Source organism: Alternaria ventricosa, assembly GCF_023758065.1.
Source record: "Alternaria ventricosa strain BMP 2768 chromosome Unknown scaffold_38, whole genome shotgun sequence".
In the NCBI taxonomy this organism is placed as follows: domain Eukaryota; kingdom Fungi; phylum Ascomycota; class Dothideomycetes; order Pleosporales; family Pleosporaceae; genus Alternaria; species Alternaria ventricosa.
In genome coordinates, this window is record NW_026055718.1 from 130387 (window position 1) to 146777 (window position 16391).

The following is a 16391-nucleotide window of genomic DNA, read 5'->3' on the forward strand; positions in this document are numbered from 1 at the left end:
GCGCTCGCACGCGGGATCCTGATTAAGGGAAGGATAAAACTTCCTGGAAATAGCCGAGTCACAGGTATCATGGATCCGATACACTATGTTGAATCTGGCTGCGAGACCGCAGGGCGGGCGCATCCATGCTGCCAGATTGACGTTGCTCACATCGATGGCGGCATGTGCTGTCACAACTCCGAAGGGCGCAGCTGACCGAAGCGCACTCAAGAGTGCCTGGCCAATGTGCGATGCTGCGATACTAGATGGCGGTTTCTTCTTCCTCGCCGGAATCGCATATCTCGGCTGATGTTGTCGGTTTGACGGGTACATGGGCTGTTCCTTCCGCTTTGGGTTAGGTCTGTGCTGCGGCGCAGCATCGACATTGATTAACAAGGGGCAGTCGTGACCTCTCAACTTACATCACAGGCCGATCATCGTCCTTTTTGACAACAGCAACGCGAATACAACCAGAAGACATGGGCGCTACAATTGAGGGTAAACAAGATGGGCCTCCCCCAGGTTTGGGGTTTCCTTATTACTATTTACTTATTTGTCCGGAGCTCGATCAATACCATACACTTTGCAAATATAAAGACGACACCCCGAGGTTATTTGAGCGGAAAGATGAGTACTGGTTTTACAATATGTTTGTGAACCCACGGCCCCAGCACTACTATCCACCCAGTGGAGACCTCTTCGAGCGCCTGCCAAACGAGATTATTGATCAGATCTTCGATTACATCCTACTTCGCGAAGAGGTTGACTGGGAAGCACTCGGCTACGAACGCTGGAATAGTCGCCCCTCAGTGGAAGAATTCAATCGAGAAGACTTCGTCGCATTATCTCTCTCGTCTGCTCGCTTGTGGCCACTCGCGTTGGCCCGCATACACTGGACCTATCAGAAAACAAACTGGGTAGGTAAAAAAGTTGGGTTCCACCATGAGGATTCAACGCTCACCGCCGATCAAATGCGGAACTATGGTGTTGAAGACACGCCTGTCTTGATCAATGGACGTCAGGAGATGAGGTCGCAGCAGAGTGTCAAAGATCGGAGATGGGACCATTTCAAGTGCCGACCACCGTATGATTGGTGCTCTCTCATGGAGCCCATGCGTGGATACACAGCCGGCCGAGGATTGAAGATGGCAAAGTATGAGCTGACGTTGAAACCGGGGGATCGGGACAAGATCGAGCGAGATCTTGGTCGGGTTGATCTCCGAGTCACAGAGAGAGAGTGGGTGCTTCGCAACATTACGACTAGACGATACGTACGCTCGGATCAGTTGCAAGAGCCAACCTGTCCAGCACCAGACTGGGATTCACTACCCCAGTTCCACGAGCCAGTACTTCCCAAGATGCAACGAATCTACCGCGAGCTGTCGGAACAAGTGAGAAGGGTTCCGAAGAACAAACCGCGATCACTACCAGAGAGCGACCAAGCGCTCACTTTGGCCAACATATTCTTGGTTCTCACGTGTAGCAACCCAGATTGTCCTTCCCCAGGACAAGCCTTCAACTTCTCAAATGGCCCATGGGCTGGGTGCGCATTTGAAGTTGTTTCACTGGACGACCATCTGCAGTCTCAGCAACAAGTGTTAGAGTTCAAAGAACAATCAGGCGAGGCATGGGTGAACGTCAGTAAAGAGGTGGTTGCGGATGTCGCAAACTTGCGTTTTTGCATTCGCAGGTTGCAGGAGATGAGGCATCAGGGTCACGAGCGGTATTTCCACAGCCACGACGCAGCAGTCAACAAAGCATACTGGGACAACTTCTGGAACAAGGTCGAGATGACAAGAAAGCTGCATAGGCAGTGGGTGAAGACGTGTCCGCCTAGACCTTGGATAGATGAGAGCATGTATGCGGAAACGTAGGTAGTCGAAGTGACCGGAACAATCCCACCTTCACTTTCACCTCGCTTCAATACAACACAATAGCAAAGAGATGCTTCTATCCACTCCTATCGTAGTCTGCAAAGCTATTGTACGCCTCTATTCTGCGAGTTCTATTATACCTCCTGTCATCCTCTAAGGTATCAAAACCTCGCCATCCCCTCCTCAAAACTACCCCCAGACACCTACAACACCTTCTACCCCCTCATATCTTCTACCCCAAAAACATCGACATCCTCCCCGAGCCCCCAAAACCCACCTCGCCATCACCCAAAAGTAGCTGGACTACTTCCGCGCCTCGCTCAACACACCACAATGAGCCCCCACTCCCGCCTCTGTCGCCGCCTAACCTGGCACCTCTGCCGCGCGCGCCGACAGCTCGAGCGCCGCATGAATGGCCCACCAGCCATGCGAACGCGAAGCCGAACTGCCACCACCTCTTCACCAGCACCAGCACCATCCCAAGTCACACCCGCAACACCACTTACCCTCGGCGGTGAAACGGGCACCCTCACCAAAAAGCCCTCGACCAAGAAACAACTCCTCGCGAGCTCAAAGCGGCTCGGGCGCAAAAGACTAGCGCTGAAGCGGGTGTTGGAGAAGAAGAAGAAGGACATGGATAAAAAGGGGAAGAGGACGTTTGGCATGGGACAGCGGATCAGGCTGCTGAGCGTGCTTGGGCCGAAGGGGGAGTTGGATTTGGAAGAAGGGAGGAGGTTAGTGCCTGCGCAGCGGAAGATAGCGACTGTGGAGGAGATGAGAGTGAAGAGGGAGGGGAAGAGGGTGGGGAGGAGTTTGTTGGGGGAGATGTGGTGAGGGGGGGTGGGTGGAGGGGAGGATCTTGGGGGGATGTTTTCTTCAGGGGATGGTTTGGGGGGATGGTTGGAGCGCTGGGCGCTGCATGTATTCATCAGACGTACATTTACTCCGACGGTTAGAGCGCTGGTCACTCCATGTATTCTTCAAAAGTACATGTACTCCGACGATGGAAGCGCTGGTCACTTCACGTCGTCTCCCAGCTTCCTCCTATCTACAAGTTCAACAACACGCTCGCCAACCCCATTCCAACACCCCACGCCGCACCAACACCCAGCCCCCGCTTCTGCGCCTTACCCTGATACTCCGGCATACCCGCCCCAGCACCAAAGTCATACTCGAAGCTTCCATTGAGCGCAACAGGACCCTGAACACTTCTTCCAGTACCAAGAATAGTAATATTCTTAACAACACACTCCGTCTCGTATCCAAAGTCACCGTCCATGCTGAACTTGCCGTTGTCGTAGGAGAACGTGATCATGGACGTAGCAGGCTGCTCGATGCTATCGCCATCGTCGAGGTACAGCGAGCCCGAAGCCTGATTCGTCGCGTTCGGCGCGATCCACAGGACAAAGTCCTGCTTCCGCAGCTCGGTGGTGGTGTTTGCGGATTCAGCGCGCAGAGGCAGGATGGAGCCGCCGCGGACATGAAGGGGAATGGAGTCGAAACCGATGTCGGTGAGGTCGATCATACTTCCGTTTCCTTGGATGCGCTCGCCGGTCCAGTAGTCGTAGAAGACTTCGTTGGGGAGGTAGATGGATACACTGGTGGAGTTTTCCTCCAGCACAGGCGACACGAGGATGGCGTCGCCGTAGAAGAATTGGTATTCGAGGGCAAAGGTGTTGGGGTCGGTAGGGTAGTGGAACCACAGCGGGTTCAAGCTGGGCTCTCCGGTCGTGGTCTGGCGGTGGAAGGCTGTGTAGAAGTAGTCGAGTAGACGGTAGCGGACGGCGATGGCGTTCTTGGCTGCGGCGGTGGTTAAGGGCCAGCGGTAGTACTCTTGGTCGATTGATGTATCGCCAGCGTGGTTCCTCATGAAGGGATAGAAGGCTCCGAGGGTGGCCCAGCGTGCGCACAGTGTCTCGGTCGTGTTGCCGGCGAATCCGCAGATGTCGGGTCCGACCATGGGGATCTGGAAGATGGAGTTGAAGTTCAGGATGCCGGCAATGGAGAAGCGGTATTGCGTCCATTCGGAGACGTTGTCACCGAGCCACTTTCCGAGGTAGGTACCCAGACCGACGAACTAGTCATTTCGTTAGCTGCGGTGTGATTTGATGACATGTGAAGACTTACGGTAGAGCGAGTGATTATCAACGGACGGCGTTCAGGACGGCGCGCAAGCATACTCTTGTGCGAAGCAATCGACATCATCGAGCCCCAGAAGTTGTGGGTATCATAGTGGTATGTGCCGTCGTAGTTCTGGATGTCGGTGTCGAGGGTCTTGTTGCTGATGGATCCAGCAGCGTTGGCAATCCGGTACTCCGGGTTGATCAGGTCACGACCGGGAAGACCGGGGTGCGTGGCAAGGTCTTCGGTGTTGTTGGAGGCTTGATGCTTGGAGTTGGAGCGCTTGCTGAGGGGAGAGCTTGAGCGGGTCTTCAGCGTGGAGTTGGACTGAGGCTGAAACCCTGCTGGGAAGCCAGGGATCTGGCGGCCATCGGCGGAGGTGCGGACTGGCGGTGGCTCAGGCGGGTTCTTGGACTCTTCTGAGTAGGCTACAGGATCTTCGCATGGGTACGGGCAGAAGTTGGCAGGCTCGTTCATGTCGTTCCATAGACCATCAATGTCAACACCAGTCGCCGGGTCGAAGAACTCAGCAAACTTCTGGTCCCAGTACTGCTGGGTGTTGGGGTGGAACCAGTCGGGGAAGACAGTTGGGCCGGGCCAGACAGCTCCTTCGAAGAAAGAGCCGTTCTCGCGCTTCTGGAAGACATCGAGCTCAGCACCGTCGTTGTAGCCATCGTAGTCGCCGCTCCAGACAGCCGAGTTGACCATCATGATGTAGTGCTGCTGGTGGGCATGGAGGTAGTCAACCACCTCGCGGACGAGTTCAAGAGGGTAACGCTCTGGGTCCAGAGTGAACAGGCGACGGAGCTCCATGTAGTCGATGTCGGTCCACATGGTCTGGGTATGTTAGCGAGGGTTTATGGACAATATGTCGGGATATGAAACTCACCTCGAGAGGAATGTCGGCAGCGGAGTAGTTGGCAACTACCTCAGCAACCTGCCAGACGTCACGGTAACCGTACTTGCATTGGTGAGAGCCGAAACCCCAGTACGGCATCATAGCGGGAAGACCAGAGAGAGCGGAATACTGGACAGCAACTTCCTTCGGTCCAGGACCGGCGAGGAAGTAAAAGTCAAGAACACCACCCAGAGTGTTGTACTCAAGGAACTGGCCCTCGGAGTCGTCGATCTTGATGTCCATACCCTGAGAGCTGGCCAAGAAGACACCGTGAGTGCCGTTCTCGCCGCGGTGATCAAAGTAGATGGGGTGAGCTCCGTAGAGGTTGGAACCCTCTGGGGTACCGTAGGCATCACGGTTCCAGAGAGTGCGGGTGTAGTTGGTGGTGTTCAGATGGAAATGGTCTGTTGATTCACCAAGACCGTATAGGTTGGGCGAAGGAGGCAGAGCAGTCCTCAGACGAAGGTACTGCGACTCAAAGACGAGCGATGCAGCGGAGGTGTCGAAGAGAGTCTCGTTGGTCTGTTTGCGCTTGATGGCGAACGAGAACGGGCTGTCGGTCCATGTGAATGACAGGGCAGAGTCCTCGGGGTTGACACCCTCGTCATCGGAAGGACGAGGCCAGACAGACTTTTGGATCTGGAAGACTTGCTCTTCAGCATCAAAGATCTTGACATGGAGGCGTTCGGCTGTAAGATTGGTTAGCAAGGGAATGAAGAGCGGAAAGCCTGCGGAACTTACCAGTCTGGTACTCGACTTCAAGCTTGAGGTCAGTCAAGTCGTCGCCGTAGACATTGCAAGCGGTACCCGCAAGCTTAAGGTCCGCGGTAACCTTGGAGCCAGAATCCTGAAGGTTGCTGGCAGTGTACCCAGGGCAAGCTTCAAGTGATGAGCTTTGGCGTTGAACCAGCGAACTTGCAAATGCAGGTACCGCCGCCCCAAGAGCGAAAAGGCCTTTGGTGATCATGGTGCCTGAAGGTATTGAGAAAGCCAGGACCGTGTTGGATGCTGATCGTCCAAGGGAACCTTCGCCTTCTTATACTCGAGCGCGTGCAGCCGTGTGTGCTAGTCCGATGCACTACAACAACAAAGCACGCATCGTGATCTCGGTTCAGACTTACCGTTTGCATGGCTAGGATAGGCGGATATGCACCCAAGGCGCGCTCCCCCGCAGTACCGTCATCATGGAGGTCGGACTTGCATGGCTTGGCAACGATGTGAGGGCCAGAGAGGCAACATAGCGGGGTCATTGGTTCCGCAGATTCACGCTGTGGAGAGCTTGTTTACCCGGAGAGAATCCCGTTTGGGGTTCGGCTGGCATGGAGGACATACGAGGCGCATAACTCTGGGGTAGACGATCAGGTTTGTTTACGCGGGTGCGAGGCGCGACGCACGGCGGCTACGCTGATTCGATGGAAGTCGGGAGTGCGAGATGCCGGTCCGAGTTCTGGTGCCGGCGTGCCTTCGCGCTTCCATCGCCAAGCAGACGGCTGAAGAACGCCAAGACAAATGGTAAAGTTGGTGACATGTCGTGAGTCCAGAGTTCAGGCGTCGAGTTCCATGATATGTTGTAAATGTTTTTCCCGAAGTTGAACAGCGCTTGTGATACCGACCTTGCTGGCTAGCGGACGAGCTTGTACCGGGCGAGCATGTCGGACCGGGCGTGTGGTCTCAGCTACTGCATGGTCAAGTTTAATCGGGAAGGACCACACGAGCGGATAGAGTTATAGCATATCCCATGAAAGATACCTGGAACGCTTCATTGGGGTATGTAGAGGGCGGGAACAGCAGGCCGCATTTCTTGAGCCCTAGCTAGGTACGTCGGATTCACCCTGTAAGAGCAACTCGTTCTGGGTAAAAGGCGGCAACACGGAGCGCGCGAACGTCTTGTATGGGACACCAGCTTCAAGGACTATATCACAAACCGTACTTGGAGATGTAGACACCACTCTAGATTATCACATACAGAAAAGCGTGGCCATGTAGACTTCCAACAAGTGTTTAGGGTGGATGTTCCTGAGATATCTGGACCATCTACGCGCACGGACGGAGACTAGCGCGCCTCTGGCCCAAGACCGAAAAGTTCACGAGCGCGACAGCAACAACCTCCAACACCACTCCACGTCACCATGCTTTGCGCAATCTCTGGCGAAGCTCCCCGCGAACCCGTTGCCTCGCGCAAATCGGGCAACGTCTTCGAAAAGCGCCTGATCGAGGCGCACATCTCGGAACACCACACCGACCCCGTTACTGGCGAAGACCTCGCGACCGAGGACCTCATCGAGCTCAAGTCGCCCAATGTCGTTACCCCACGCGCCCCCAGCTTCACCTCGATACCCGCCATGCTCAGCGCCTTCCAGAATGAGTGGGATGCCCTGGTACTAGAGACACACACGCTCAAGCAGCACTTGGCGCAAACGAGGCAGGAGCTGAGTACGGCGCTCTACCAGAACGACGCTGCGACACGGGTCATCGCGCGCATATCAAAAGAGCGAGACGAGGCGCGCGAAGCTCTGTCCAACGTCACCGTCAGTGGAGGCGGCGGCCAGGGCGATGCGATGCAGGTGGACGGCCAGGGCCTGCCTGAGGAGCTTGCCGCCCTCGTTGACGAAACACAGAAAGAGTGAGTCTTATCCCCTCTGAGATTAGATACCACGTGAGAGACCGACTAACGCACTACAGGCTGTTTGGCTCGCGACGAAAGAGACCCGTACCCGCCGGCTGGGCCTCTGGAGACGCCATCGCGAACTACGACATTGCGAAGACGACCGACTCGCTATTCCCAGGCAGCAGCTGCATCGCTGTCAACGAGGTTGAGCTGGTCCTATTCGGTGGAGCTGATGGCACCGCGGGTGTCTACTCGCTGGCCCAAGGCAAGGTTCTGGAGACATTCGACGCTGGCGGCGCAGTCACTTCGACAGCATGGTGGGGAGAGCGCGCTCTCATTGGCACTTCGACAGGCACAGTCAAGGTCTTCTCCAACGGCGATGAGGTTGCCCAGATCGGATCACACGCTGGTGCCGTCACATCCATGTCGCTACACCCCAGCGGCAAGATGCTCGCTACCGCCGGCGCCGACAAGCGCTACGCAATCCACGAGCTCACCACTTTCAAGACCGTTTCGCAAGTCTACGTCGAAGCCGAAATCACCTGCGTCTCCTTCCACGTCGACGGCATGCTCTTCTTCCTCGGAAGCTCCGACGGCAACATCCGGATATACGACATCAAGACTGGTGCCAAGATGGCTGAACTCGAGACTGGCGCACCCGTTGCGGATCTGAAGTTCTCCGAGAACGGAACATGGTTCGCCGTAGTACAGCAAAATTCCTCCAGCGTCGCGATTTGGGATATCCGGAAGCAGGCAGCAATTCACACATTGGAATCTGGCAGCCCAGTCACCAGCTGCAGCTGGGACTACACCGGCACGTTCCTCGCGATTGCCGGCACGGGCAGCGTCTCTGTGCAACAATACACCAAGGCGTCGAAGAGCTGGGCTGAGCTGGTGAGGAAGGCAGCTCCAGCGAAGGACGTCGCCTGGGGTGGCAAGGCCGAGAATGTAGTCGCCCTGAACCCAGAGGGTGGCTTGGTTGTATTGGCAGCAGTCTGAAGTGTTTGGGCTTCAGGGGTGACTTTTGATGGCGTAAAGTTTTTGTGACAGGGCAGGCAGATGTGTACATTGGCTGCTATTTCATCAGTGTGTAGAATTAGGAGCTCGCGGATGCATTTAGGCTGGGGGGTTTTACGACCAAAATTTGAATAGGATACTACCACATGCTGTAAAACACTACGTCACGATCCATCTCGCACATGCAAGAGCAAAACAATGCGCTTTGGTGAAGGGGCTGGGTCGCAGAAGACGATAGAAACGGACAGAATAGCGGTCTATAGTCATTGTTCGATTCCAATCGACGGTGAGGGATGACAGGTGATTTTGGATTTGACGTTCTGGCGTTTGTCATACTGCCCAGATGGATGTTGGAGCGCCACCACAGTTTCGCCGAACTCAGCACCCCCAACGGCACGAGACGGGCCCAACCTTCCCCCTTCGACACTCGCCGGTGCTACTATCGCCCGCCGCCAACCTCACCACGCACCCCGCAACCATCACCAGCCTGACATCCGGCATGGAAGGCGAAGGACGACCGAGTGGGTTCACGCACAGACAGCAGAAGGTGAGTGCCGTCGGCGTAGTACCGCCAACGTGAGCGGCAACGGGGTAAACATGCGCTGACCACGGCTGCTGCAGCGCTCACATGCACAGATGGACGGCGAGCAAGCGTCTGCCTCGCCTGCCTGGAGACATGGCTCCTTCCCCGACAACCGCGAAGCTCCCCCAATCTACCACGGCCTTCCCTTCGGATACGATTACGACGATAGGCAGAGCCCTGCTAACGACATCTACGACCCACCCGCCCGCTATCATTTCGACCGCCCGCCCACCCCGAGCTTCGAGTCTGCATTGCGATCGCACGCCCGCCCGCCCATAGAACGCGCCTCCTCCAGCGCCCAGCACTCGCATACCGCCGGGTTACACCTGCCAAGATTGGGCAACATGGCGTCTTCGGCATCCAGACGGTTCGCGGGCGATGGCTTCGATTACAGGCGGCCGGCTGGCTCGGCAAGTCAACACACAACAGCGTCTGTCGACCTGACGGGGGACGACGAGGACGATGTGGCTATCGACCTGAGCCAGGACGACGACATCATTGACTTGACAGCCGATGATTCGGGCGACGGGGCGAGTCACAATGGCAATAATGCACGCGAGCAACAACAGGATAGAGGACAGCAAGAGTCGCATCGCGGTCGCCATCACCCACGTCGTTTGCCAAGGGGCTTTGACATCATCATCGACCTCGACAATGGCGAGGAGGAGTGGCACCCCGATCCACCAGCGCCGCAACCAAGCTCGCCCGAGATCGAGTTCATTTCTTCGCGCACAATACCCGGTCAGCGCCCCGTTCAACCAGCCGACGGGAACGACTCCGATGGCGAGGATGTGCGGTTCATACGGGCGAACGCGTTACCAGAGGCAGAGGTACAGAGACGGCAGAGAGCCGAGCAGTTGGATAACGTCATGGATCTCTTTGGGACATTGAACGGACGCTTCACGCACCTCCGAGCCCAAGTCGATCGATTCCACGAACAGGTCAACCGCACCGCAAACCGCTTCCACGAACCCGTCGCCCCTTCGCGCAGTGCCTCTCGGGGTCGTGCGCCGCACATCCGAGTAGGCGCATTCCAAGCGCCCATGCTGGACTTCGATGTCATAGGCTTCGACATTGGCCCACGGGTACGCGAAGCACCGCCTCCTCCAGCTACCTATGACGCGCCACCACCAGCCCCGGAGGGCTTCACGAGGAGTCCAGAAGAAGAAGGAGAGGCGCTTATATGTCCCAATTGCGAAGAACAACTGTGTGTCGGCAGCGACGAGATCAAGAGGCAGGTGTGGATTGTCAAGGGATGCGGTCATGTAAGTTTTAGTCTTGACGGACGGCACGACGACAAAACTAATATGTTAATGCTAGGTATATTGCGGCGAATGCACAGCCAATCGATCGGCGAAGCGCAGTGCGAAAGGCAAGGAGACGCGCGCAAACACGAACCCTTTCAAGGTCTGCGTGGTCGAGGACTGCGATAAGAACGTGTCCCACAAGAAGAGCATGATTCAGGTATTCTTGTGATCACGCAGTTCAAGAGATGGATACTGCATCTTTCCTTCTCAAGGACATATATCTCGGCTCAAGTCACGGTTGGGTGTTTTGACGATACCCTTGCTTGCATCTCTCTCTCTCTTATCATATCTATCCGCATTTTGTTGCATTTTTGCATAGCATGGCGTTTTTTGCACGGATGTTTTCAATTGAATTTACATAGGGTACTAGTACCTACGAGCGGTCGATTCTCTGAGCGTGCCCTATTGCCCCCGGTGAAATATAAGAAGAGCGAGATGAGGAATGACCGGTGTGATTAGTATGCGAGAATTTAGATGAATCTGCGATATGGATGATTCTGGCTCGAGTGCTTGTGAATATTGATGCACTACGTGTCCCGAACATCTTGTTCATTGCGATGATGAAGGTCATGGGCGCTCACGTCGAAATAATGTATGATGATCTCATCCCACGTGGATGGACCTCGGGATTCCGGCGTCAGCAGCGCCAAGAACAAGGGTTCTCAGGTACGCGAGACCGAGCTGCATGCGCAGAAAAGGGCAGCTTGCTGCATGCTTCCCTTGGGTCTCAGGCACACAAACCCCGTCACCTCACTTCTAACTTTGTTTCAAATCAATTGCATCACAATTGACCCACGAAACATGTCCACCAAATCCAAAACATCCCAGGCCGCGCGAGCCGCGGCCCCCAACGACCAGCGACCTTCCAAACCATCCGGAGGAGCAAAGAACGCGTATCTTATGCTATACAACGCCGTCTCTGCAGCACTATGGGCAGGCGTGCTGTTTCAGACTGTCACGATCGGTGCGAACGAGGTGGTGAATGCACAGAAAGCCGGTGCGTTCTTTGGCAAGGGCGATTGGTTTACGGCCACGAAGAGGGGGTTGGGAAGCGGGAAGGTGTATGGGAATTTGGAGGGGTATACGAGGGGTGTGCAGACGTTGGCGGGGATGGAGGTTTTGCATAGTCTTGTCGGTATGTTTATCTCTTATATCCTCTTCCTGTGTATTCCGCGCTCGAGCGTGAATGAGTCGTTTCGCGAGAGGAGCCTTGGTTGTGCACACTGGGATTTTTGCTAACAACATCACAGGTCTCGTCCGCGCCCCTCTCCTCACCACACTCATGCAAGTGGCATCCCGCTTCCTCCTCGTCCACCTCATCGCCTCGCCCCCCGCCTTCCCTCTCTCGACCCGCCACTCGCCCGCCTACAGCACCATGCTGCTCGCATGGAGCGTCACAGAAGTAATCCGCTACTCCTACTTCGTCTTTTCCTTATCTGGTGCCGGTGTTCCGAAGCTCTGGACCTGGTTGCGATACAACACCTTCCTCGTTCTATATCCTCTTGGTATCTCGAGTGAGTGCTGGTTGGTGTACCAGGCTATCCCTTTGGCTAGTGAGAGGAACGAGTTGTTTGGGTACGCGCTTTGGGCTATACTGGCAATCTATGTTCCGGGAAGTTATATCCTGTTCTCGCATATGTTGGCGCAGAGGAGGAAGATCGCGAGGCAGAGTCGAGTAGCGTAATGGGTGATGGTCGACGACGAAGCTCAAGAGGGAGATATGTAGGCAGTCAGATGGAGAATATACACATGGGATAAGTCGAGCCTGTGCTTGGAACGCAGCAAAGATACAATGCTACGTGCGTTCGACAGCCCAACCTAATTGACTCATTCGCCAACCACATCAATACATAGCCCCATAGATATTTACTCTTTTCCCCCCTCCTTCGGCCCCGTCTGCGCATTCCTCTCCCCCACATCCAAAGCAACCAAAAACCTACTCACGCAATTATACGCCGCGACCGTCGCTGTAATCTCCACAATCTCCTTCTCGCTGAACCCTACTTGCTTCAACTGCTCGAACACGCTGTCTGGCACACGAACGTCTAGTGTCATGGCATCCGTGTATGCCAGTACAGCGCCCAGCTTCTCGCCTAAGTCGGCGAGTGGTTCCCGCGGTTTGGAGTTTAGGACGGCGAGGACTTGGGCTTTTGTGACATCTTGTTGGGGAGTGAGTAGGTGTCTGGGAGTGGTGGTAAAGCAGAGGAAGATAAGGGGAGAAGTGGGTGGAGGGAAAGGAGATAGGGGAAGGGGGTATATATACCTTCAGCTGATTCTAGAATCGGCGAATGAGACTCCCATTCGTACCATGCCTTGTTTAGAACTGCAACGCGGCAAATGGCTGTTTCGCGGATGGATGTGGGAAGACTGGTTTTCGTGCGGATGGAGCCGAGGAATGAGTTCCTGGTAGTCTCTGTCAGTTCGTTGCATTTCAAGTGGAAGAGTGCTTGGAGTATGAACGGCTGTGCTATGCGCCGTTCCTTCGCGTGCGGTTTAGGACAGCATGTCATGAGAGATTGGAGCATGATGCTCTGGAACTTACCATCCGTCTGCTACGGGAGGAGCATGGAGCAAGGTTCGGTCCAGAGCTATGAGACCCTTCTCGCCTCGCCGTTGTCTGACGCGCTGCTCGACGGCTTTGTCTTCTTCGGACGTGAAGTTTGGGGGGTCGGGGACGTAGGGGAGACGCATTGTGAGGTTGGTCAATCGATGATGTCTTTGTAATTGTGAACGACTCTTGTCGACTTATATATATAGAGACTCAGTCTGAGTCAAACGCGTCTCCTCTTCGTCGAGATCGAGATGAGTCAAGCTGCGTGCTCGTCACCACATATCCCGAGGTCGGCAATAGAGCTGGAGCCGTCGGAACGCATTCCGAACACTGAGCCGGCGGGGGCGAATCACAACTCTCTTCGCTTACCACTTATCGATAACGAGACTTTCACCATCCTTTCCCACCTAGTCCGATGACTGTCGCACTCGGCTGTAAACAACAACACAAACAATAACAGACATGGCGCCCAATTCCAAGCTGAACGCAAAGCGCAAGGCGCAAAGAGAAGGAACGCAACCTGCGAAGCCCAAAAAACCGGAAAAGCGTCTGGCGAATGGCGCTAAAGGACCTGGGATTTCTTACATTCCGATTGAACTCCAACAGCTTTTGTTGAACATTTTCCGCAACTCGTTCGCGGAGAGGATGAGCGCGGATATTACACCCCTACTGCAAGAAGTCAAGGGTCATCTTTACAAGCGCGACTTTGCGACTGCGTTTGGGAAGAAGGAGTATCTGGAGGCGTATGCGGCGAGGTGGAGTCCGAGTCGCGCTTTGGGATATTTGGATCTGATGTGGGAGTTGAGGGATGAGTTGTGGGTTGATGAGGAAGATGAGGAAGAGGATCAGGAAGCCAAGACAGAGCAAACCAAGCCGAAGAACAAGAAGATTGTGTGTCTGGGTGGTGGAGCGGGCGCGGAAATTGTGACTTTGGGGGGCTTGCAAAAGCTCATGTCGACGACATATTCGCAAGATGGAGAAGACGTAGATGGTCCGAGAGGTCATGTGGAAATTGCCGCCATCGACATCGCCGACTGGAGTGTGGTCGTGGAGAACCTCGCCAAACAACTCACAGTCCCAGCCGAACTGTCGAAATACGCATCAGCCGCTGCGAGAGCCGCAAACGTTCCACCTCTCAATCCAGAAGACGTCACCGTACGATTCAAGCAACAAGACGTACTCTCAGCCTCGGCTGAAGAATTATCCGAGCAACTCGCCGACGCAGACCTCGTCACACTCCTCTTCACCCTAAACGAACTCTACACAGCCTCACTCCCCCTAACCCAAAAGTTCCTCCTCCTAATGACATCCATCCTCCGACCCGGCGCTCTCCTCCTCGTGGTCGACAGCCCCGGAAGTTACTCATCCGTCACGCTGAACGGCGCAGAGAAGAAGTACCCCATGCAATGGCTCCTCGATCACACGCTGTTGAAGCAGGCCAGCGGGAATCTGAATGAGCGCGGCAAGGAAGAGATTGTTAGGTGGGAGAAGGTTAAAGAGGATGATAGTAGGTGGTATAGGTTGGATGAGAGGTTGAGGTATCCGATTGAGCTGGAGAATATGCGTATGCAGGTGCATCTTTATCGGAAGTTGTAAGACGTCGCAATACCATCGACAAAGATACAAAATTACCGTTTCAACCCTTTCTCTTCAGTGGTCCTCACCCATTACCTATCCAGCCGCCATCACGAAGCCAACTCATCCATCAAGTTCACCTCGGGTCACCATTGCCACTCGCCTACGTACTGTTCCTGCGACTTGATCGAGGTACTAAATACCATCGAGCCTGGACGGCGTAGTTGTCAAGACTTTCTCCACTGTCTCTTCGGAGCTGGCCGCCTTATCCGCGATAGTGGCTGAACCTGCCGCACCAATGTCGCGGATGTTGTGTGTCGATAAGCGGAGCTTGAGCGGTCCGTTCCATCCGTCGCATGGCATCCTCGCATGCGACATGATGACCAGTCGTCATGAAAAGCAAGATTCCAAACCCCCTCTCCCTCTCACCCACCCCTAACCTCCGTACAGCTCCACCCCCTCTCCCTCTCCCTCCCCTGCCCATAAACATCCTCCGGTCTCCTAACCCCACTTCCCGAATCCACCCTGTCCATCTCCATCCTCATACTGGATCTCGACAGCTCCTTCGTCACAAGTATACTCTTCAAACTATGGTTCTCCCGCACACTCCGCAGACTGATATCGCTGCTGCTTGCCGGACTGAGCTTGGGCGTCTCGCGTAACCGCGTCTTTTCGTAGCGGCGGAGCAGGATGGCGATGATGGGGACAAGTAGGAGGAGGCATACGATGGCTATTACGATGCCGATTATCGCGCCGGGACTGAAGCCGTCGCGGCGGGAGCTGCCGTTGGGGATGGGGATTATGGCTGGGGGGGCTTCGGGGGTGAGGGTTGTGGTGGGGAGGGGGGTTGGTGGCATCGTGTGTGTGCGGTGGTTGTTGTTATGACAGGTTGATCGGTTCTTCGAGAGGATGATTGAAGCTGCAAAAGCGTTGTGTTTGTAAAGTAGACAGCGATGATAAGACGAGTGTGTGTGTTCGGTGGTCGTTGTCGTGACAGGTTGTTCGGTGCTTCGAGTAAAAATGATTGAAGACGTAAAAACGTTGTGTTCCCAAGATCGAGAAGAAGAGACGCGACGAAGGTCCAATTAGAGGCTTATTGTAACGACAGTATTGCAGTGAGCCAAAGTCCAGAGTGTGACGGAAGAAAAGCGACAGGAACTACTCTCAATAATGAGAGAAAGGATATGCTGGGTTGTCAATCAAAATAGTAAGAACACGAGGGGTTTTCATGCCACCAATAGCACTCCATCACGCCTTATTGTCACCTTCCAGAACATCCTTCAACCATGCCTATCCCGACCAAATCGCAGCACCCGCTGACGACAAAGAGGTGAGGACAGTCTAGCGCACTCCGCGACCCTCGTTGTAGCGATCAGAATTGGCTGCAAGGCAAAGTTAGTGGCGTTTAAAACTGACCAATCACGTCTCGTTGACGCTCGCGAGAGGCGAACGCCTGAGCCAGAGCCGCACGCCGCCTCGCCTTGGATCGCTTCGAACAGCGTACATTTGCACTGAAGGATCAGGGTCTACAGCGAATAGTTGTCGCGAGGGGTAGAGGGGTAGTGATGGCCTTTTGTGAGGCGCATGTGGAGGGACGTGGGGACGCGGTTTCGTTGGACCGGAGGTGCGCGAGGTGAGGCTTGCGCAGGTACGTTTCCGCCCCTGTTCTCTTAAGGTGGGCAAAGGTTTGGGGACAATGGGGGTTGACCGCTTGTTCGGCGCGTTTAATGAGTCTGCTGTGTGGATAGGTGTTGTGGGCAAGTTTTGGAGATGTCACGAGGGAGTTGTGGAATGCCCAGGTGTTGTTGCCAGTTGCCAGCCGTGCCTGCCTGCCCCTTGATCGTAGGCGAGGCGCCAGGCTGCCCCTCATCACCACCC

At 55.0% G+C, this 16391-nt stretch overlaps 7 protein-coding genes across 7 annotated transcripts; 5 read left to right on the forward strand and 2 right to left on the reverse strand.

Annotated features, from left to right (window-relative positions):
• Positions 1-626: 626 nt before the first annotated feature.
• Positions 627-1853, forward strand: J4E93_010944 (uncharacterized protein; the record flags this gene model as incomplete). The annotated part of the gene is made up of 1 exon (XM_049348820.1): positions 627-1853. The coding sequence occupies one exon, from the start codon at positions 627-629 to the stop codon at positions 1851-1853; it is 1227 nt and encodes a 408-aa protein (XP_049194053.1).
• A 1048-nt stretch (positions 1854-2901) lies between these two features.
• Positions 2902-5839, reverse strand: J4E93_010945 (uncharacterized protein; the record flags this gene model as incomplete). The annotated part of the gene is made up of 4 exons (XM_049348821.1): positions 2902-3930; positions 3981-4811; positions 4864-5561; positions 5614-5839. 4 exons carry the CDS (start codon positions 5837-5839, stop codon positions 2902-2904), a joined length of 2784 nt encoding a protein of 927 aa, XP_049194054.1.
• Positions 5840-7001: 1162 nt separating this feature from the next.
• Positions 7002-8479, forward strand: J4E93_010946 (uncharacterized protein; the record flags this gene model as incomplete). The annotated part of the gene is made up of 2 exons (XM_049348822.1): positions 7002-7495; positions 7555-8479. The coding sequence occupies 2 exons, from the start codon at positions 7002-7004 to the stop codon at positions 8477-8479; spliced, it is 1419 nt and encodes a 472-aa protein (XP_049194055.1).
• A 361-nt stretch (positions 8480-8840) lies between these two features.
• Positions 8841-10556, forward strand: J4E93_010947 (uncharacterized protein; the record flags this gene model as incomplete). Its single annotated transcript, XM_049348823.1, has 4 exons — positions 8841-8846; positions 9039-9044; positions 9134-10345; positions 10401-10556. The coding sequence occupies 4 exons, from the start codon at positions 8841-8843 to the stop codon at positions 10554-10556; spliced, it is 1380 nt and encodes a 459-aa protein (XP_049194056.1).
• Positions 10557-11188: 632 nt separating this feature from the next.
• J4E93_010948 (uncharacterized protein) lies at positions 11189-12071 on the forward strand (the record flags this gene model as incomplete). The annotated part of the gene is made up of 2 exons (XM_049348824.1): positions 11189-11522; positions 11638-12071. The coding sequence occupies 2 exons, from the start codon at positions 11189-11191 to the stop codon at positions 12069-12071; spliced, it is 768 nt and encodes a 255-aa protein (XP_049194057.1).
• A 182-nt stretch (positions 12072-12253) lies between these two features.
• Positions 12254-13078, reverse strand: J4E93_010949 (uncharacterized protein; the record flags this gene model as incomplete). Its single annotated transcript, XM_049348825.1, has 3 exons — positions 12254-12546; positions 12651-12790; positions 12930-13078. 3 exons carry the CDS (start codon positions 13076-13078, stop codon positions 12254-12256), a joined length of 582 nt encoding a protein of 193 aa, XP_049194058.1.
• Positions 13079-13400: 322 nt separating this feature from the next.
• On the forward strand, positions 13401-14534 carry J4E93_010950 (uncharacterized protein; the record flags this gene model as incomplete). Its single annotated transcript, XM_049348826.1, has 1 exon — positions 13401-14534. One exon carries the CDS (start codon positions 13401-13403, stop codon positions 14532-14534), a length of 1134 nt encoding a protein of 377 aa, XP_049194059.1.
• Positions 14535-16391: the final 1857 nt, after the last annotated feature.